The sequence below is a fragment of the Apostichopus japonicus genome, chromosome 9, assembly GCF_037975245.1.
Source record: "Apostichopus japonicus isolate 1M-3 chromosome 9, ASM3797524v1, whole genome shotgun sequence".
Classification (NCBI taxonomy): Eukaryota; Metazoa; Echinodermata; class Holothuroidea; order Aspidochirotida; family Stichopodidae; genus Apostichopus; species Apostichopus japonicus.
In genome coordinates, this window is record NC_092569.1 from 9039345 (window position 1) to 9062027 (window position 22683).

At 40.8% G+C, this 22683-nt stretch overlaps 1 protein-coding gene across 2 annotated transcripts; it reads left to right on the forward strand.

The window, feature by feature from the left end:
• Window positions 1-4474: 4474 nt before the first annotated feature.
• LOC139973106 (uncharacterized) lies at window positions 4475-22464 on the forward strand. 2 transcript variants are annotated; one of them, XM_071979526.1, is made up of 4 exons: window positions 4475-5554; window positions 8719-13433; window positions 14946-20597; window positions 21879-22464. In XM_071979526.1, the coding sequence occupies exons 1-2, from the start codon at window positions 4831-4833 to the stop codon at window positions 9033-9035; spliced, it is 1041 nt and encodes a 346-aa protein (XP_071835627.1). In that variant the 5' UTR covers window positions 4475-4830; the 3' UTR covers window positions 9036-13433; window positions 14946-20597; window positions 21879-22464. The 2 variants fall into 2 exon arrangements, with proteins under 2 accessions (XP_071835627.1, XP_071835629.1); XM_071979528.1 differs by having other exon boundaries at window positions 8719-9293.
• Window positions 22465-22683: the final 219 nt, after the last annotated feature.

The following is a 22683-nucleotide window of genomic DNA, read 5'->3' on the forward strand; positions in this document are numbered from 1 at the left end:
CGCCATTACTAATGTAAAAGAGAGTTTTGACATAATTGGACCTCCATGCTTTTTATACACCTACATGAGAAATGTCGTTGTTTACATTAGCATCCCGCGGTATACTGCGCAATTTGAACGGACCGTACGGTACATGATGGCATGCGATGTAATAACCGATGCTTGCTTATATGATATTGACATGAACACGTTGAAAGCGCGCTTCGCGCGCGAAAATTCTTGGTTATTTTTTCAGGCAAGTCGGACAGTTTTGAAGCTTTTCATCCTGGAACGCCATTTTCATGCTCACTGATATGATGTGATATCTGCTGTTTGCGTTACAAATTCGAACAGGCGCGTAGCGAGGAATTTGCCAAGGGAGGGGCGAAGCCTGTAGGCAAATTATCTAAGCGTAGCGCCACCATAGGTTGGCGCGAAGCGTACAAGCAAATTTTGGCCGAAAATGTCTCCCAGATCGCTGGAAATGACACTTCCCAGGCCTTGTAAGTTGCCTCTAAGCAATTTCTATTTTGAAATAACTTAGCGATATCATTTAAAAAAATGCTGAATGGGGGGGGGGGGGGCGGGCGGGCGCCCCCATCCCAAAATGCGTCATGTTCCCCGACGACACGGTCGAGTTCGAGACCAGCCACAGTTGGTTTCATAGCACAATTCTACACACGCGTTATGATAGACCATATATAGTATATATATATATAGATCATCAGTGAGAGAGGAAAATGGAAACATCAAAAATTGGAGTTGTCGGTGTAAGGGGTAGGGTGAGTCACACTTTTACGAAATCATTGATCCGTCACTATACTACTTCTAGCAGTAACATGACTGACCAGGGACTAGGCCTAGCGATCTTTCAGACTCGCAATAACACTGCGGTTACTACAAGTCCAAACCTGTCGAACAATCATACAATGGGGCTCGGAACCTCTTCAAAAACTGCTCATTCTCATGCCCAGTAAACGTTTATTTGAACGGTTCATCTACCGACCAGGGAGAGACGAGTTCTACTCAAAAGAGTGTTAGCAACAGGCAACGTTGCTAGCCTAACTGTTGTAGCGTTTATGGACTTTCCAGAACACACACAACTCAGTATCTGTTTATTGCGCAATTTGACCTGGTAGGTCAAAAAAAGTTTTAAAATGTTATCTTTAGAAATTTGTTCATTTGTTCTTTTTTAATTGTCATTTCCCACCATTTTTTAGTGTTTGAATTAATTTAAGTACCAAAATTTAAGACCAAACGATACTGCTTCATTCGTAATTTTTCACTCTTAATGTTCGTCGGAAGAAAATGCTGTTTTACATGAGGTGACTACTCAGGTGCGTATCCAGGGGGGGGCGTTGGGGGCGCGCGCCCCCCGGGTAAGAAAAAGAGAAGAGAAAAAAAGAGAAGAAAAGAGGAAAAAAGAGGGGAGAAAAGAGGGGAAAAAAGAGGAAGAGGAGAGGAAGGAAGGGAAAAGAAAAAGAAGAAAGAGAGAAAAAGGAGAAAAAGAGGGAGTAAAAGCAAAACGCGAAGACACCGGGAAGAGGAAGAAGAACAGTGACATCATTACAGCGCTGAAGGGTAGCCATGGGAAATAGCTTCAAAAATAGAGGGCGGTAAGTGTTGTGCCGTTGAGTCAACGCAAGTCTTGACGAGAATTTGGTACAGAAAAGGCGTGAAAATAGATCTAAAGTTACAAAAATATAACATTGGTAGAGATGACGAGGAAGCCTTCCTAGAGTCAATGGTGCGAGTCTGCACTACTGCATACACCACTGTAGAATACTGATAAGCCTAGCCCAATATGACTGTAGTGTAAACTTCACGATCAGGGGCGTTCATACGGGAGGAGAGAGGGGGGGGGGGGAGTTAATTATCCAATTGAAAACAAAAAAAAAACATCTCAAGACGATACCAAGTGTGTCTCAAACTTGGAGCTAAATTCAAATTTAGCGTGGTCTTACATACACCCATTCACGAATGGTATAGTAATAAAACAAAAAATATGAGAACAAATATATGCCAATTGTCAACAGCTCTGTAACTGGACGACATACATTAATCTTCAAGTTAGAGTGACTCAAGTCGGTCTCAACAAAGCCAGTCGGCCTCGAAATCGATCTACAACTTGTAACATAGTGAATGCAAGGGCGGCGGAACCGGGGGGGGGGGGGGGCACAGGGGGCACGTGCCCCACCACTTTTCCTCAGGTTAAAAATTGTGCCCTTTTCCTACATAAAAATTGTACTCTTGATCACCTTATTAGGTCAGCATAGGCTTAGGAGCCCAATTTGATTTGGGTGGCTGTAACGACTTGCCCGAAAAATATAACCAAAATTTTTCCGCGCGCGTTCAACGTCTTCATGTACATATCATATAGGCATGCATCGGTTATTACACCGCATGCCAATAACATACAATCATTTGCCGTGTTATTACCCTTCCTTATATTTATAATTATTGGGGAAGTCGTTACAATAATAATGATAATAATAATATCATAATTTCCAAAAATGCATTGCTATAGGCCTATTACATTGTGACTTTGTAATAAGCAGAAGCCATTTATAGCCTATTATGAATAATGACTGAGTATAGTTTTAATATCCCATAACCTACCCCATCCTTTCGTATTTTGACATATTTCATTTGCTTTCATGCATGTATCGATCACGTGTGCAGGGACTTGGACTTTATAATGATTTCACCTCATTTTGTCTCGAAAGAAAACTTGTTTCCCAATTTGCACATTAGGTATTGCAGTGCTAGTATGTATTTTTTCCTTGAAGGGGGGGCGTTGATGGGGTGATGTGTATACACAAATAAGATAATACTGTAAGAGTTATAAAGGGTACTACACAGTGGCGTAGGAAGGTACTTTTGAGTGGGGGGGGGGGCTGAAGACTGATGGCCGGCCTGGGGGAGGGGTCTAAGGGGAGGGGGTGTCCCCCTCCCCTTTGGAATCTTTTGCATTTCCAGGTGGTCTCAGATGCACTTTGGTGCAATATAGCACACTTCAACACCTACTCCATTTTGTAAAGAATTTTGCATTTTCACCTGGCCTTAGATGCAATTTGGTGCTTCAAATGAGATTTTTTTCTGATTTGGAAATGAAAAAGGGGTTTTCTGACTTGCGGAGCGGGGGGCGGAACGATACTTCCGCCCCCATATTTTTCACTGGGGGCTGGCGCCCCAGCCCCCCCGGTTCCTACGCCCTTGGTACTACATATCAGGCTGCATGAGTCCAATCGAATTTCTGCAAAGTGCCCTTCGACGTCGGTGCCCCCCAGATTAAAAGTGCTTCCGCCGCCCTTGAGTGAATGTACGGCTATTGACCAAAATAGTTTGCAGAGCACACTATAGCCGCTTCTGGATATGAGCGTCTGCAGAAGAAATAAAGCAGAGCCGAGGCACGCACACTTCTGCTTAGCAATAACAGCTATTTAAGAGTTCTGGTTCACAATCATATAAGAATATCAACCAGTTAACCCGGTCCGTAAAATTGAATCGTTTTGTCAGGTGTCTGAAACTGAGAGGTATATGGCATAGCTAGATAGCAAGGAGTGATTTAGAAATATAACGGGTCTCCATGCATAATACTACAGACGGCCAAATATGACACTGTCACGTGTTCTCTGTTGAGGGCGGACATTTTGCTTGAATTCCCAGTTCGGCTTGTTACATGTGAAATAATTCTATCATGTTTTTATTTCGGCTTTAGTAGATATGTGCTTTTGTTGTTATTTCTTGGTACATGTCACCGGATCCCAGGCGGCCATATCGGCTGAATTGGCCTAGGTACGCCACTGTCTGGTGTCTTTCTACAGATTTTAGATCATGCACCCTACCATATTTGGCTACTTGGTCGATTTGCGCCGCTATTTTCCGCAAATTTGTCTGATCATGAAGCCAGCACTCGCAACCTGACTTACAACCTGAACCAGCTGGTAGATCGATAACATTTATTGTAACCGACTGGCCGATAGCATTTTAAGATATTTCATGCTGTTTTGTTCACCTTCTACATCTTCTAGGGCCCCCTTGTCGCTTCCTCCCTCCCAAACTCAAGGGAATATTACTTTTTAATTACGAGACTGAAAATTCTGTAAAGTTTAACAATAACGGACAAAGAAAACTTCTTATTTAGGAAAAGTGACACTATACCTAGGTGTACATGTGAATTTTGTTACGAAAATGGAATCGGGGTTGACAGGGTAGGAGCACTCTGTGTTAGATATGTATGTATATAGAAACTTTGAAAATCTCACCCAACCCACGCTAGTAATTCCGCCTAACATAGCTAACGATGCAATGCAATTTCCAAATGTCTATCATGAAATACGTCGCTCATGGTTATTAAAGGCATCCGTACAAAGTATTGGGGAATTCCCTTTGGAAATTCCCTTACATGTTAGTTTGTATGATAATTTCATTGTACATATGGTTTGATAAATCAATTAGATAGCACTGACTCGAAGTATCAAATTATGATAGTCAATTATAAAAATAGATTACACATCAAACTGTTGCATCATAGAAGTTAAATGATTGTTTATATCTTAAACAAATGAACTATTGATATGTTATCTGGTCACAACCCGTACTCTCAGCGTACGCGTATTGACGGTTGTAGAGATCAGTGGTTGCAATCTATACACACGGCATTAATGTTGTAGGTATACAAAGTGTTACGTACCGCTGTACTTTTCTTACTATAAGCTGCTCCGTTGACCAATCTCAACCCCGCGAAAAGAGTTTACTACAACTGTCGCGTGTGTGTAACTGTCAGTGATCGAAAATTCAACACGTTAGTGTGGAAAAGCAATAGAGAAAGAAAGAGAGACAGGGATCATGTCTTACGGTCAACCATTTTGGAGGATCGCTCAACCTCAGTTCTCTTCTCAATCAGCGAAGGAAGACCTATCTCAATTTCTGGATACTATTGTGTTGGTTTTCAATATATGCGTGGACAGGAACGTACAATTACAGCTAGAAGAGGGCAAAGATAGAACGAAAGAACAGGTATCCTGCGACCTAAAAGAGTTTTGTATGGCAGAGATATTCAACAACAGCCGTGTGTACAAATACAACCTTAGCAGGCAAATTGAGAGGTTAGATTTTAACAACGTTGTGACTCAGTGGGGATATATGTATGTCTACATGTGCCGCCATATTCACCTCGTATACCATGTTATGTCAACTGCTCTTCGCCAGAATCGCATTACAGTGCATTCCAAGATGCAAACTTCGATATGTGCTATCGGAGCTGGACCTGGCAGCGACGTTTTAGGATTGCTCATGTTCTTTCGAGAAGCTGGGATCCGTTTCCCATTTTCGGAAATAAACCTTCTGGATCGTTGTGTAGCTTGGAACGATTCATGGAGATCGTTGATCGAAAAGTTACCAAAAGACATAAGTGGTGCCCTCGGAGAATGTAACTACCACCATTTCGATTTCTTTAATGATGAGCTGACGGATAATCTACGTCGAGTTATCAATAAAGCCACCTTCGTGACGTTCGTTAAATCAGTATCGCCTGTCTCGGCCTGGCTCAGGGGAAAGCAATTCCATTACCGTAAGTTCCCCCACGGCATGCATGATTGTCGAAGAAAACTGTATATTAGGCACCAGGCTTATTGTGGGGTGTTACTAAAACGAATGGCAATTGCGTTACACATAACGAATGACAATATGTTGTACACACTAAAAAATTGCGTTGACTAAAACGAATGACAGTAATGACAGCACAGACATTTGCTTCAATCGGATATCACAGTTCAGACTTCGTGGGTATCTAGATCTAGTAAAGTACGGACAAGATAAAAACGCACCTTATAGTAAGCGAAATTGTAAGTCTGATTTTAAAAAGTAAATTTAACGTCATTTTTTCCGATATTAATTGTTAGAGACTAACAATACTATAATCTTGAAACGCTTCAGTTATCTTTCTATATATATCTACGGAGGTAAAAAGCAAAGCACTCAAGCGCATTTTCACACAAAAACTTTCCCTGTGGTTTCTATCCGTAAATTACACCAAAACCCTGCAACCACGTAACATGCGATTTTCCTCAAATCATTTTTGCGCAGAAAACCAATAACAGCATTTACTCCACTCCGTTAATCATTTTATCTCCACTCTACACTGTCCTTCGTTGTCATTCGTTGTCATTCGCTGTCATTCGAGAATGATAATTAACCCTGTACAAAGTCAATTGTCATTCGGTCATTCGCTGTCATTCGTTTTAGTTTGTCCCTTATTGTGTTTCAGTTAACCCTACAAGCGCGGATCCCTTCCTTTTTTCAACCTCTAACAAGAAAATTATGAAAAAGCACATCCTTCCTTCGTAGACCTGAACAGATTGGCCTAATTATAGCCTAAATCATTCCTCAGAATTCACCATTTAACGCCTAACTTTTTTGAAACGATCACCTCCAGCAAAATGTAAAATAAGTCTATATCACATATTATGTAACTTATTATCAAGGAGATATTCTATAACTGACAAAACTGATCAGCAAACGAGACTACAAAAGCTGTAAGCATCGATTATACTCGTAAAAATGAAAATCAAGTACTCTTACTGGGAACCATGTACTCCTAATGGGGACTTTTCACTTGTACTGGTGACCCTTTATTCGTACTGGTGACAGTATACGTGTACTGTGGACCTTGTACTCGTACTGGGGACCTACTATAAGGCTGGGGACCTTGTACTCATATTGGGCACCTTGTTATAGTACTGGTGACACTGTACTAATAATGGGTACCTTATACTAGTACTGGGGACCCTGTACTCGTCTTGGGGACATACTAGTACTGGGGACCTTGTACTCGTCTTAGGGACCTTGTAATAGTACTGGTGACCCTGTACTAATACTGGGTATCTTGTACTAGTGCTGTGGACCTTGTACTAGTACTGGGAGCCTGTACTCGTATACTGGGGACATACTAGTACTGGGGACCTTGTACTCATATTGGGCACCTTGTAATAGTACTGGTGACCCTGTACTAATAATGGGTACCTTGTACTAGCACTGGGGACCCTGTACTCGTACTGGGGACCTACTAGTACTGGGGACCTTGTACTCATATTGGACACCTTGTAATAGTACTGGTGACCCTGTACTAATACTGGGTACCTTGTACTAGTACTGGGGACCCTGTACTCGTACTGGGGACCTACTAGTACTGGGGACCTTGTACTCGTCTTGGGGACCTTGTACTAGTACTGGGGACCCTGTACTCGTCGTGGGGACCTACTAGTACTGGGGACCTTGTACTCGTCTTGGGGACCTTGTACTAGTACTGGTGACCCTGTACTAATACTGGGTACCTTGTACTAGTACTGGGGACCCTGTACTCGTACTGGGGACCTACTAGTACTGGGGACCTTGTACTCGTCTTGGGGACCTTGTAATAGTACTGGTGACCCTGTACTAATACTGGGTACCCTGTACTAGTACTGGGGACCCTGTACTCGTACTGGGGACCTACTAGTACTGGGGACCTTGTAATAGTACTGGTGACCCTGTACTAATAATGGGTACCTTGTACTAGTACTGGGGACCCTGTACTCGTACTGGGGACCTACTAGTACTGGGGACCTTGTACTCGTCTTGGGGACCTTGTACTAGTACTGGTGACCCTGTACTAATAATGGGTACCTTGTACTAGTACTGGGGACCCTGTACTCGTACTGGGGACCTACTAGTACTGGGGACCTTGTACTCGTCTTGGGGACCTTGTAATATTACTGGTGACCCTGTACTAATACTGGGTACCTTGTACTAGTACTGGGGACCCTGTACTCGTCGTGGGGACCTACTAGTACTGGGGACCTTGTACTCGTCTTGGGGACCTTGTAATGTTACTGGTGACCCTGTACTAATACTGGGTACCTTGTACTAGTACTGGGGACCCTGTACTCGTACTGGGGACCTACTAGTACTGGGGACCTTGTACGCGTATTGGGGACCTTGTAATAGTACTGGTGACCCTGTACTAATACTGGGTACCTTGTTTTAGTGCTGTGGACCTCGTACTAGTACTGGTAGCCTGTAGTCATACTGGGGACCTACTAGTACTGGGGACCTTTACTCGTACTGGGAACCCTGTACTAATAATGGGTACCTTGTTCTAGTGCTGTGGACCTCGTACTAGTACTGGGAGCCTGTAGTCGTACTGGGGATCAACTAGTACTGGGGACCTTGTACTCGTATTGGGGAACTTGTAATAGTACTGCAGGGACCCTGTATTAATACTGGGTACCTTGTACTAGTACTGGGAGCCTGTAGTCGTACTGGGGACCTACTAGCACTGGGGACCTTGTACTCGTCTTGGGGACCTTGTAATAGTACTGGGGACCCTGTACTAATACTGGGTACCTTGTTCTAGTGCTGTGGACCTTGTACTAGTACTGGGAGCCTGTATTCGTACTGGGGACCTACTAGTACTGGGGACCTTGTACTCGTATTGGGGACCTTGTAATAGTACTGCAGGGGACCCTGTATTAATACTGGGTACCTTGCACTAGTGCTGTGGAACTTGTACTAGTACTGGGGACCCTGTAATAGTACTGATTATTCTAGTACTGGGGACCTTGTACTCGTACTGGGAACAGTGTAATCGTGCTTGGAACCTTGTATTTTGTTACTAGGAACCTTGTAGTATTTGGGACATTACTTATATAGTCTGTATGCATAGAGAACAGGTCTATCTCTCTTTTTGTTTTTCAGAGCATCGTAACGGGCAACCCCCACGTGGGCACTGGCACTCAATCTATAGTATACTACAGTGTATGCAGCCTGGGGCAATCGTGTTGTACATTGACAACGGCTCCTCACAAAATACTGTCCATCGGAAGATCTTAATGGACAGTGCCTTATTACTTGGCTTCCAGGTTCTATATGAGGACAACCTCACTGATTTCAGGATGCCATGTTTATTTTCCAAAACCTGCAAAGAATTCATAAAATACATGAACTTCCGCCCATGCTCTGTCGCAGGACAAAATGACACATTGCTGTTGTGGAAACCAAATAGAACATACTGAATAAAACTACAGTGGGATGTGTGTGGAGGGAGGGGGGGGGGGGTCAATTTCAACTATAAAAATCGTGCCTTATACTTATTAGCCAGATGCAGGAGTTCTAATTGGACTACATGCTGACACCAAAGTTACCAGACTAGCCTATGACAGAATCCCCAATGGTCATGTCCTGTAACTTATGAAGCTTTATGCATCGTGATGATGACACATATCTCATTGGAGGTCAGGACGCCCACTGTTCCCACCCTGGCTAGGGGCCTGGTAAGAGTCAAACCGTGAATGTTGAAAGTTTCTTTGGAATGATAACTGAGCACGAAATTAATAGACTATATACGCAAGGGATTTTAGTGACCGGCAATGTCGAAAATTCACCAAAGCCCCCCCCCCCCCAAAAAAAAAAAAAAAAAAAAAACGAACAAGAGAAATGCTTATTTATCTACTTTTGCAAGATAATCTAACTGGACCTCTCTGTAAAAAAAAAACAGTCCAATACCCAATAACTTTCATATGTTCGTTAAGTTATTGTAACATTGTAATATTTTTTTGTTTTAATTTTAATTAGCGTATAACATTCAATATACTGACATTTTTAATACTGCAATTTCTTGGCATTGTTATCTTATCACATACTTTCATTCACCGATCTGATCTGCCTTATCACTTTAAATGGTGGATTTAATAGGCCTACTAATCAAAGTATACGAACCCTGAAAACGCAAAGAATTTAAATGACGCACTGAAAATCATAAAATAGTCTGGTGTCGAAATGGCAGAGTGTACGTAAAGAACTTTTAAATGCCCCTCCCTCTTCCCCTCCCCCAAACACCACACTCACAAGTCATTTACGGTATACTCATTTACTACAACTCATAAATATACTAAGCACATGTTTCAACCGTGTAAGCAAATGCGTAATAATTGTCAGGAAAATAATGCGATGGTTTTCTCTCCATTGAAAGTCTCAACTAGTGTATTTTGTGCACGACTGTAACAAGTATGGCGTTGGTACTACCATGCAAGTATTATGCCACCCCCCCCCCCAAAAAAAATCACACATTACACACCACATTATGTAAAGCGCAACTTGTGGATTACGCGCTATTGAAATAACGGCGTAATAATATTAATAATCATCGTCGTCGTCATCGTCATCGTCATCGTCATCGTCATCATCATCATCGTCATCGTCATCGTCATCATCGTCATCGTCATCGTCATCGTCATCGTCATCGTCATCGTCATCGTCATCGTCATCGTCATCGTCATCGTCATCGTCATCGTCATCGTCATCGTCATCGTCATCGTCATCGTCATCATCATCATCATCATCATCATCATCATCATCATCATCATCATCATCATCATCATCATCATCATCATCATCATCATCATCATCATCATCATGTTGGTATAGAGTTCAAACTTCGTTTGAATGGATATATTTTTACCAGTATACAGTAATTCTAAATTTTTCGGCCCCTCTGAATTCTAACAATTGAACTGCTGACACCAACGTTGCCAGACTAGCCTATGACAGAAGCCCAATGGTCATAAAAAATCCCAAATTTAAAAGATGGTGTCAGCCTTTTTTATGAAAATAATACAAAACTATAAGCAAACTGCTTATCCGATAATAAGCCTGTGTTAGAGAAGGTGTTATGTAAGTAGGCCTGACGTTTCGATCCTTGCAGGATCTCCTAAGAGGCTGAAGAAGATCCTACAAGGATCGAAACGTCAGGCCCACTTTCTTTTACAAATTGTATTTTTGTCTGATAATGCATGCAGACTCTAGGAACATCGCCCACCCCCTCTAAGCTCCCGTGGAGAAAATAACAACGTACAGTGAATTATAATTGTGGAACAAATTGCTGCTTTCGTTGGTTATTTGTCTGAATGTTGATTGGCAAACCATTCAAGTATGTATGTATGTATTTTAGATCCTCCTGCAAGCAGGAACTCACGAAGAAGCCATCATTGGCTTATCCGCAAGCTGACCGAAGTCAGTCCTTTAGATTCATATTTAACGTCCATGATTATGAATTGTCAACAGCTCTGTGACTGGACGACATATATACATTAATCTTGAAGTGACTCAAGTCGGTCTCAACAAAGCCAGTCGGCCTCGAAGTCGATCTACAACTTGTAACATAGTGAATGTACGACTATTGACCAAAATAGTTTGCAGAGCACATTATAGTCGCTTCTGGATATGAGCGTCTGCAGAAGAAAACAAGGAGAGCGGAGGCACGCACCCTTCTGCCTAGCGATAACAGCTAGTTAAGAGTTCCAAACAAATAATTGTTTACAATCATATAAGAAACAACCAGTTAACCCGGTCCGTAAAATTCGAACCTTTTTGTCAGGTGTCTGAAACTTAGAGGTATTGTGGCATAGCTAGATAGCAAGGGGTGATTCAGCAATATAAACGGGTCTCCATAGTACTTCTATAGACGGCCAAATATGTATGGCACTTTCACGTTCTCTGTCGAGGGCGGACAATTTGCTTGAATTCCCAGTTGGGCTCGTTACATGTGAAATAATTCTATCATGTTTTTATTCCGGCTTCAGTAGATATGTACTTTTTTTTGTTATTTCTTGGTACATGTCACCGGATCCCAGGTTGCCATACCGACTGAACTAGCCTAGTAACGCGACTGTTTGGTATCTTTCTACAGATTTTAGATCATGTACCCTACCATATGTGGCTATTTGGTCGATTTGGGCCGCTATTTTCCGCAAATGTGTCTGATCATGAAGCCACTACTTACAACCTGACTTGCAACCTAAACCAGCTGTTACGGATCGACAACATTTATTGTAACCGACTGGCCGATAGCATTTTAAGATATTTCGTTATATTTTGTTCACCTCTTACATCTTCTAGGCCCTCTTGCCTCTACCTCCACCATAACTCAAGGGTATGCGTCTTTTTAATTACGAGACTTAACATTCTGTAAAGTTCAACAATAACGGACAAAGACAACTTCTTATTTAGGAAAAGTGGCACTATACCTAGGTTTTGTTACCAAAATGAATAAGGGTTCAGAGGGTTTGATCACTCTGTGTTAGGTATGTATAAATACAGAAACTTTGAAAATCTCACCCAACCCACGCTAGTAATTCCGCCGTCCAGAGCCAACGATGCAATGTAATTTCCAAATGCCAATCATGAATTACGTCGCTAATGGTTAATAAAGGCTTCCGTAGAAAGTATTAGGGAATTCCCTTTGGAAAATCCCTTACATGTTAGTTTGTATGATAATTCCATTGTACATATGGTTCGATAAATCAAGTAGATAGCACTGATTCGAAGTATCAAATTATAATAACCAGTAATAACGATAAATTAAACATCAAACTGTTGCTGGTAGAAGATAAATGATGGTTCATAGCTAAAACAAATGAACTATTGATATGTTATCTGGTCACAACCCGTACTCTCAGCATACGCGTATTGACGGTTGTAGAGATCAGTGGTTGCAATCTATACACACGGCATTAATGTTGTAGGCATACAAAGTGTTATCGCTGTACTTTTCTTACTATAGTTGCTACGTTGACCAATCTCAAACCCGCGAAAAGAGTTTACACAACTGTCGCGTGTGTGTAACTGTCAGTGATCGAAAATTCATCACGTTAGTGTGAAAAAGCAATAGAGAAAGAAAGAGAGACAGGGATCATGTCTTACGGTCAACCGTTTTGGAGGATCGCTCAACCTCAGTTCTCTTCTCAATCAGCGAAGAAAGACCTAGCAATTTCTGGATACTATTGTGTTGATTTTCAATATATGCGTGGACAGGAACGTACAGTTACAGCTAGAAGAGGGCAAAGAAAAAACGAAGGAACAGGTATCCTGCGACCTAAAAGAGTTTTGTATGGCAGGTATATTCAACATCAGTCGTGTGTACAAATACAACCTTAGCAGGCAAATTGAGAGGTTAGATTTTAACAACGGTGTGACTCAGTGGGGATATATGTATGTCAACATGTGCCGCCATATTCACCTCGTATACCATGTTATGTCAACTGCTCTTCGCCAGAATCGCATTACAGTGCATTCCAAAATGCAAACTTCGATATGTGCTATCGGAGCTGGACCTGGCAGCGACGTTTTAGGATTGCTCATGTTCTTTCGAGAAGCTGGGATCCATTTCCCATTTTCGGAAATAAACCTTCTGGATCGTTGTGTAGCTTGGAACGATTCATGGAGATCGTTGATCGAAAAGTTACCGAAAGACATGAGTGGTGCCCTCGGAGAATGTAACTACCACCATTTCGATTTCTTTAATGATGAGCTGACGGATAAACTACGTCGAGTTATCAATAAAGCCACCTTCGTGACGTTCGTTAAATCGGTATCACCTGTCTCGGCCTGGCTCAGGGGAAAGCAATTCCATTACCGTAAGTTCCCCACGCCATGATTGTCGAAGTAAACTGCTTATAAGGCACCAGGCTTATCGTGTTTCTAAAGGCGCTGATCCCCTCCCTTTTTCAACCTCCTGCACAAGTATATAGATTATGAGTTGTAAATAGCACATCCTTCTTTCGTAGACCTGTACAGACTGACCTAATTATAGCCTAAATCATTCCTCAGAATTCACCATTAAACGCCTACCTTTCTTTCTTATGTGGGAGGTGTGGGGTTGGTGTGGTGTTGAAACTGAACATAACACCCTCTACATGGGAGTCTGCTCCAACGAACCCGCAGTGTCACACTATGAATCCTCGATTTTAGAATTCTGGATCCGCCTCTTCTGATTTGACATGGATTAAGTTCACCTCCAGGATCATTGCTTGCTCTGAGAGGGTGACTTGCATGATGTTGATTGGAGTAATGTATATTTTCTGTTATGTGAACCATGTTCGTTTGAAAATAGCCTAAATAATTTGAAATTAACACCGGAGTTTCATTAATTTCTTTTAATTATTTTTTTTCAGTTTCCATAGCAAGTTTCGGTTGCATACTTGATTAACTCGAAGTTGTAAACATACTGACAATATTATGCTTTTATTAACAATAACTACAGTACCATACATGTTCGAATATTTTGTTTTTGTATTTTGGTCATGTTTGCATGCATTGGACTATGTGCTATACAGGTAAGTTATTCCCTGACGTTTTGTGAGTTGACTTGGGGTGGGGTTGCAGGGCGAGGACGTTCCCGGTAACACAGTAAAATGGGAGAGACATTGAAAAAGAACTGCAGAAATGATCACCTCCAGCAAAATGTAAAATAAGTCTATACATCACGTATATTATGTTATTTATTATCAAGGAGCTGTTCTATAACTGACATTACTGATCAGCAAAACGAGACTACAAAAGCTGTAAGCTTCGATTATACTCGAAAAAATGAAAATCAAGTACTTTTACTGGGAACCTTGTACTCCTAATGGGGACTTTTCACTTGTACTGGTGACCCTTTATTCATACTGGTGACAGTATACTAGTACTGGGGACCTTGGACTCGTACTGAGACCAACTTGTAGGCTGGGGACCTTGTACGCGTATTGTGGACCTTGTAATAGTTCTAGGGACCCTGTGCTAATACTGGGTACCTCTAACTAGTGCTGTGAACCTTGTACTGGTACTGGGGACCTTGTACTCGTACTGGGGACCTACTATAGTACTGGGGACCTTGTAATCGTATTGGGGACCTTGTAATAGTACTGCAGGGGACCCTGTAATAATACTGGGTACCTTGCACTAGTGCCGTGGAACTTGTATTAGTACTGGGGACCCTGTAAAAGTACTGATTATTCTAGTACTGGGGACCTTGTACTCGTACTGGAAACAGTGTAATCGTACTGGGAGCCTTGCATTTTATTACTGGCAACCTTGTAGTATTTGGGACATTATTTATATATTCTGCATGCATTGAGCACAGGTCTATCTCTCTTTTTGTTTTCCAGAGCATCGTAATGGGCAACCACCACGTGGGCACTGGCACTCAATCTATAGTATACTACAGTGTATGCAACCTGGGGCAATCGTATTGTACATTGACAAAGGCACCTCACAAGTTACTGTCAATCGGAAGATCTTAATGGACAGTGCCTTATTACTTGGCTTCCAGGTTCTATATGAGGACAACCTCACTAATTTCAGGATGCCATGTTCATTTTCCAAAAGTTGCAATAAATTCATAAAATACATGAACTACCGTCCATGCTCTGTCGCAGGACAAAATGACACATTGCTGTTGTGGAAACCAAACAGAAGATACTGAAGAAGACTTCAATGAGGTGTGTGTGGAGGGGGGGGGGGGGAGGGGGATTTCTACTCTAAAATCGTGCCTTATACTAATTATTAGCCAAATCCAGGAATTTTAATTGGACTACCTGCTGACACCAAAGTTGCCAGACTAGCCTATGGCAAGAGCCCTAATGGTCAGTTTCATTGGAATGATAACTGAGCCCCAAAGTAATGGACATATACAAGTACGGGATTTTAGTAACCGGCAATGTCGAAAATTCACCAAAAGCCCCCCCCCCCAATAAAAAAAAAACGAATAAGAGAAGTGTTTAGTTATCTATTTGTAAGGGTGTTTGCCACTGAAAATAAATGTTTTTCTTGATCAGAGAACTCTGGGTTTGGTGTGGGGACCAAACACAGAGCAAGACACATAAAAAATAGAAAACTCAACTGGATTGGATCAAAAGAAATTATAATTATGAATAACAAACAATATACAGTACAGATGACCTGGGCCCAGTCAAAGAATTAAATAAAACAACTTACAGTAGTGAGGTGCACACCCAAAAGTAAAGTAAATACACTTAATTTATAAAGCTGTTCTGGTGAGTTTGCGTGCTGGTGACATCAGGTACAGGTCTTCCACGACATCAGATAGAGTTGAACAGATAAATGGTTTAATGTCTGATCCCAACGAAATAGTGTCCTTTAATTAATAAGCGATAGAGTCCCAGGCTATCCTCCAGTAAAATAATGTGTATATCCTTTGTGGTAAAATAATGTCAGTTATAACAAATGGTGTCCCGGCCTATCCTTTATGGTAAAATTATATCCTCTAAGTAAATAATATTCTTTATAGTAAATAGTGTCCCAGACTGTCAGTAGAATATGACTCCTTCTATAAAATAATAAGGACTACAGTAACTTGATTTTGTAAATTAAGATTTAAAACAAACTATCCAGCATTAAAACTATATATATCTTCTCTTTTACAACTGTCTTGATATAATGCTTATGGCCAACTCCCTGACTCCCTATACCCTCACAAAACTCCTTTGTTCCTATAATATATACAGTATACACAGACCCCATTTCCTGTGAGGGCTAATTTCCAGGAAGAACAAAGATAGTTGCTTAGCAACCCAGAAGGAGAAATCTTAATCCCCCTCCTTTTACCACCACAAGCAACATATAAATACACACACTGTACAAATGCATAGCCCTCTGTACAATGAGCACTGTACACTAATACTAATAAACAAGTAAAACTATAGTACAAAAGAAAACTTTATGTAAGAGCTGACCATCTTACATATTTTTGCGAGATGATCTAACTGCACCTATTTGTAAATGAAAGAAGAAAAAAACAAAACCCAATAACTTTCATATGCTCGTTAAGCTATCGTAACATTCTTATACTTTTTGTTTTAATTTTTATAAGCGTATTATATTCAATCTATTGGCATTTTTAGTACTGCAATTCTTCATTGTTATATATCACATATTTTTATTCACCGATCTGATCTGCCTTTTTACTTTACGTATATAATATAAATGGAGGATTTAATATGCCTACTACTCAAAATATACGAACCCTGAAAACGAATTTGAAAGTTCTTTGGAATGATAACTGAGCACGGAAGTAATGGATATATACGTAAGGGATTTTTAGTAACCGGCAATGTCGAAAATTCATTAACATCCCGCCCCCCCCCAAAAAAAAAAATAAGAGAAGTGTTCAGTTATCTACTTTGTCGAGGTAATCTTATCTAAATGCACCTCATTGTGAAAGAAAAAAAAACAGCCCAAAACCCAATAACTTTCATGTTCTTTAAGTTATTTTAACATTCTGATATTTCTTTGTTTTAATTTTTATTACAGTATTACATTCAATCTTCTGACATTTGTAATACTGCAATTTCTTCGCAATGTTATCTTCTCACATATTTTCATTCACCAATCTGATCTGTTTTATCACTCTATGTAATGTAAATGGAGGATTGAAATATAAGAACCCTGAAATCGCAAAGAATTTAAATGACGCACTGAAAATCATGAAAATAGTGGGGTGGCGAAATGGCGGAGTGTACGTGAAGTTTTTTTCAATCTCCCTCCGACCCCCTCCCCCAACACCACATTCACAAGTCATTTACGGTATACTCATTTACCACAACTAATAAATATACTAAGTACATGTTGCAACCGTGTAAGCAAATGCGCAATAATTGTCAGGAAAATAATGCGATGGTTTTCTATCCATTGAAAGTTGAAACTAGTGTATTTTGTGCACGACTGTAACAAGTATGGCGTTGGTACTACCATGCAAGTATTATGCCCCCCCCCCCAAAAAAAAATCACACATTATACACCACATTATGTACAATTTGTTGGAGAGTTCAAATTTCGTTTGAATGGAAATATTTTTACCAGCATACAGTTATCCTAAATATCTCGGCCCTTCTGTATTCTTACCATTGAACTGTTAAAGGGACTACATGCTGACACCAACGTTGCCAGACTAGTCTATGATAGAGGCCCAATGGTCATAAAAAAAAATAACCCAAATTTAAAAGAAGGTGTCAGCCTTTTTTATCAAAATAGTTCAAAACTATTAGCAAACTGTTTATCCACTAAAGAACCTGTGTAAGAAAATGTGTAAAGTAAGTGGGCCTGACGTTTCGATCCTTGCAGGATCTTCTAAGAGGCTGAAGAAGATCCTGCTGAAATCGAAACGTCAGGCCCGCTTACTTTTACACATTGTATTTTTTGTCTGATAATGCATGCAGATTCTAGGAACATCGCCCACCCCCTCTAAGCTCCCGTGGAGAAAATAACAACGTACAATAAATTATAATTGCGGAACAAATTGCTGCTTTCGTTGGTTTATTTTTCTGAAAGTTGATCGGCCAACCATTCAAGTATGTATGTATGTATGCATTTTAGATCATCCATCATTGGCTTATCAAAGCCGCAAGCTGACCGAAGTCAGTCTTTTAGATTCATATTTAACGTCCATGATTATGAATTGTCAACAGCTCTGTGACTGGACGACATATATACATTAATCTTGAAGTGACTCAAGTCGGTCTCAACAAAGCCAGTCGGCCTCGAAATCGATCTACAACTTGTAACATAGTGAATGTACGACTATTGACCAAAATAGTTTGCAAAGCACACTATAGTCGCTTCTGGATATGAGCGTCTGCAGAAGAAAACAAGGAGAACGGAGGCATGCACACTTCTGCTTAGCGATAACAGCTAGTTAAGAGTTCCCAAAAAATAAAAGTTTACAATCATATAAGAATCAACCAGTTAACCCAGTCCTTCAAGATCGAACCGTTTTGTCAGTGTCTGGTGTCTGTAACTGAGAGGTATAGTGGCATAGCAAGATAGCAAGGAGTGGTTCAGCAATATAACGGGTCTCCATAGTACTTCTATAGACGGCCAAATATGACACTGTCACGGCTTCTCTGTTGAGGGCGGACATTTTGCTTGAATTCCCAGTTGGGCTCGTTACAGGGAAATAATTCTATCATGTTTTTATTCCGGCTTCAGTAGATATGTGCTTTTTTTTTGTTATTTGTTGATACGTGTCTATGGATCCCAGGCGGCCATACCGGCTGAATTGGCCTAGTTACGCCACTTTCTGGTGTCTTTCTACATATTTTAGATCATGTACCCTACTATTTGTGGCTAATTGGTCGATTTGGGCCGCTATTTTCCGCAAATTTTTCTGATCATGAAGCCACCACTTGCAACCAGACTTGCAACTTGAACCAGCTGGTATAGATCGACAACATTTATTGTAGCCGACTGTGGCCGATATCATTTTAAGATATTTCGTGCTGTTTTGTTGACCTCTTACATCTTCTAGGCGCCCTTGCCTCTCCTTCCCACCCCAACTCAAGGGTATGCTACTCAAATATGAGACTGAACATTCTGTAAAGTTCAACTAAAAAAAACCTTCTTATTTAGGAAAAGTGGCACTATATCTAGGTGAACATGTGATTTTTGTTACCAAAATGGGATAGGGGTTGACAGGGTATGTGTTAGGTATGTATAAATATAGAAACTTTGAAAATTCTCACCCAACCCACGCTAGTCATTCCGCCTACCAAAGGCAACGATGCAATGTAATTTCCAAATGTCAATCATGAAATACGTCGCTCCTGGTTATTAAAGGCATCCGTACAAAGTATTGGGGAATTCCTTTTGGAAATTCCCTTACATATTGGTTTGTATGATAATTCCATTGTACATATGGTTCGATAAATCAATTAGATAGCACTGATTCGAAGTATCAAATTATAATAACCGGTAATAACAATAAATGAAACATCAAACTGTTGCTTCATAGAAGATAAATAGTTGTTCCTATCTGATACAAATGAACTATTGATATCTTATCTGGTCACATACCGTACTCTCAGCCTATTGACGGTAGCAATCTTTACACACGGCAATGTTGTAGGCATACAAAGTGTTACGTACCGCTGTACTTTTCTTACTATAGCTGCTCCGTTGACCAATCTCAACCCCGCGAAAAGAGTTTACTACAACTTTCGCGTGTGTGTAACTGTCAGTGATCGAAAATTCATCACGTTAGTGTGAAAAAGCAATAGAGAAAGAAAGAGAGACAGTGATCATGTCTTACGGTCAACCGTTTTGGAGGATCGCTCAACCTCAGTTCTTTTCTCAATCAGCGAAGGAAGACCTAGCTCAATTTATGGATACTTTTGTATTGATTTTCAATAAATGCGTAGACAGGAACGTACAATTACAGCTAGAAGAGGGCAAAGAAAAAACGAAGGAACAGGTATCCTGCGACCTAAAAGAGTTTTGTAGGGCAGGTATATTCAACATCAGCCGTGTGTACAAATACAACTTTAGCAGGCAAATTGATAGGTTAGATTTTAACAACGTTGTGACTCAGTGGGGATATATGTATGTCAACATGTGCCGCCATATTCACCTCGTATACCATGTTATGTCAACTGCTCTTCGCCAGAATCGCATTACAGTTCATTCCAAGAAGAAAACTTCGATATGTGCTATCGGAGCTGGACCTGGCAGCGACGTTTTAGGATTGCTCATGTTCTTTCGAGAAGCTGGGATCCGTTTCCCATTTTCGAAAATAAACCTTCTGGATCGTTGTGTAGCTTGGAACGATTCATGGAGATCGTTGATCGAAAAGTTACCAAAAGACATGAGTGGTGCCCTCGGAAAATGTAACTACCACCATTTCGATTTCTTTAATGATGAGCTGACGGATAAACTACGTCGAGTTATCAATAAAGCCACCTTCGTGACGTTCGTTAAATCGATAAACTCTGTCTCGGCCCGGCTCAGGGGAAAGCAATTTTATTACCGTAAGTTCCCCCACGCCATGATTGTCGAAGAAAATTGCATATAAGGCACCAGGCTTATTGTATTTCTATAGGCGCTGATCCCCTCCCTTCTTTGCAACCTCCTGCACAGGAAGATTTTGAGTTGTAAATAGCACATCCTTCATTCGTAGACCTGTACAGACTGACCTAATTATAGCCTAAATCATGCCTAAGACGCCTACCTTTTTGTTTCTAATGTGGGAGGGATGGGATGGGATGGGATGGTGTTGAAACTGAACCCAAAACCCTCTACATGGGAGTCTGCTTCAACGAACCCGCAGTGTAACACCATGGATCCTCGATCTTCGAATTCTGGGTCCGCCTCTTCTGATTTGACATGGATTAAGTTCACCTCCAGGATCATTGCTTGCTCTGGGAGGGTGACTTGCATGATGTTGATTGGGAAAATTTATATTTTCTGTTATGTGAACCATGTTCGTTTGAAAATAGCCTTAATACTCTGACATTAACACCGGAGTTTCATAAATTTCTTTTAATTAAGTTTTACAGTTTTCATAGCAAGTCGTGGTTGCATACTTGGTTTACTCGAAGTTGTAAACATACTGACAATATTATGCTCTTATTAACAATAACCACCATACATGTTCGAATATTTTGTTTTTGTATTTTGGTCATGTTTGCATGCACATGCATTGGACTCAGTGCTATACAGGTAAGTTATTCCTGACGTTTTGTGAGTTGACTCGGGGTGGGGTGCAGGGCGAGGAAGGGTCCGGTAACACAGTAATGGAGAGAAATTGAAAGAGAACTGCAGAAATGATCACCTTCAGCAAAATGAAAAATAAGTCTTTACATCACATATATTATGTAACTTATTATCAAGGAGCTGTTCTATAACTGACATTACTGATCAGCAAACGAGACTACAAAAGCTGTAAGCATCGATTATACTCGTAAAAATGAAAATCAAGTACTCTTACTGGGAACCTTGTACTCCTAATGGGGACTTTTCACTTGTACTGGTGACCCTTTATTCATACTGGTGACAGTATACTAGTACTGGGGACCGGGTACTCGTACTGGGACCTACTTGTAGGCTGGGGACCTTGTACGCGTATTGGCGACCTTGTAATAGTACTGGGGACCCTGTACTCGTACTGAGTATATTGTACTAGTACTGGGGACCTTGTACTCGTACTGGGAGCCTTGTATTTTGTTACTGGGAACCTTGTTGTATTTGGGACATTATATATATAATTTGCATGAATAGAGCACAGGTCTGTCTCTCTCTTTTTTTCTCAGAGCATCGTTATGGGCAACCACCACGTGGGCACTGGCACTCAATCTATAGTATACTACAGTGTATGCAACCTGGGGCAATCGTTTTGTTCATTGACAAAGGCACCTCACAAATGAATGTCAATCGGAATATCTTAATGGACAGTGCCTTATTACTTGGCTTCCAGGTTCTTTATGAGAACAACCTCACTGATTTCAGGATGCCATGTTCATTTTCCAAAGGTGGCAAAGAATTCATAAAATACATGAACTACCGTCCATGCTCTGTCGCAGGACAATATGACACATTGCTGTTGTGGAAACCAAACAGAAGATACTGAAGAAGACTACAATGAGGTGTGTTTGTAGGGAGTGGGTGGGGGGGGGGAGGGGTCGATTTCAACTTAAAATCGTGCCTTATACTAATTTGCCGAATCCAGGAATTTTAATTGGACTACATGCTGACACTAAAGTTGCCAGACTAGCCTATGACATGAGCCCTAATGGTCAGTTTCTTTGGAATGATAACTGAACACGAAAGTAATGGACTATATACGTAAGGGGTATTAGTAACAAGAAAGTCGAAAATTCACCAAACGTCCCCCCCCCCCCCCCAAAAAAAAAAGGAATAAGAGAAGTGTTCAGTTATCTATTTTTGTATTTTGTGAGATGATCTAACTGCACCTCTTTGTAAATGAAAGAAGAAAAAAACAAAACCCAATAACTTTCATATGTTCGTTGAGTTATCGTAATATTCTTATACTTTTTGTATTAATTTTTATAAGCGTATTACATTCAATCTACTGACATTTTTAATGCTGCAATTCTT

What these genes read in the sequence shown, in the direction of transcription:
- LOC139973106 (XM_071979526.1), top strand. Translation starts at nt 4,831, where the DNA reads ATGTCTTACGGTCAACCATTTTGGAGGATCGCTCAACCTCAGTTCTCT. An exon ending in GGGAAAGCAATTCCATTACC is followed by an intron (nt 5,555 to 8,718) that starts GTAAGTTCCCCC and finishes TTTGTTTTTCAG; the next exon opens with AGCATCGTAACGGGCAACCC.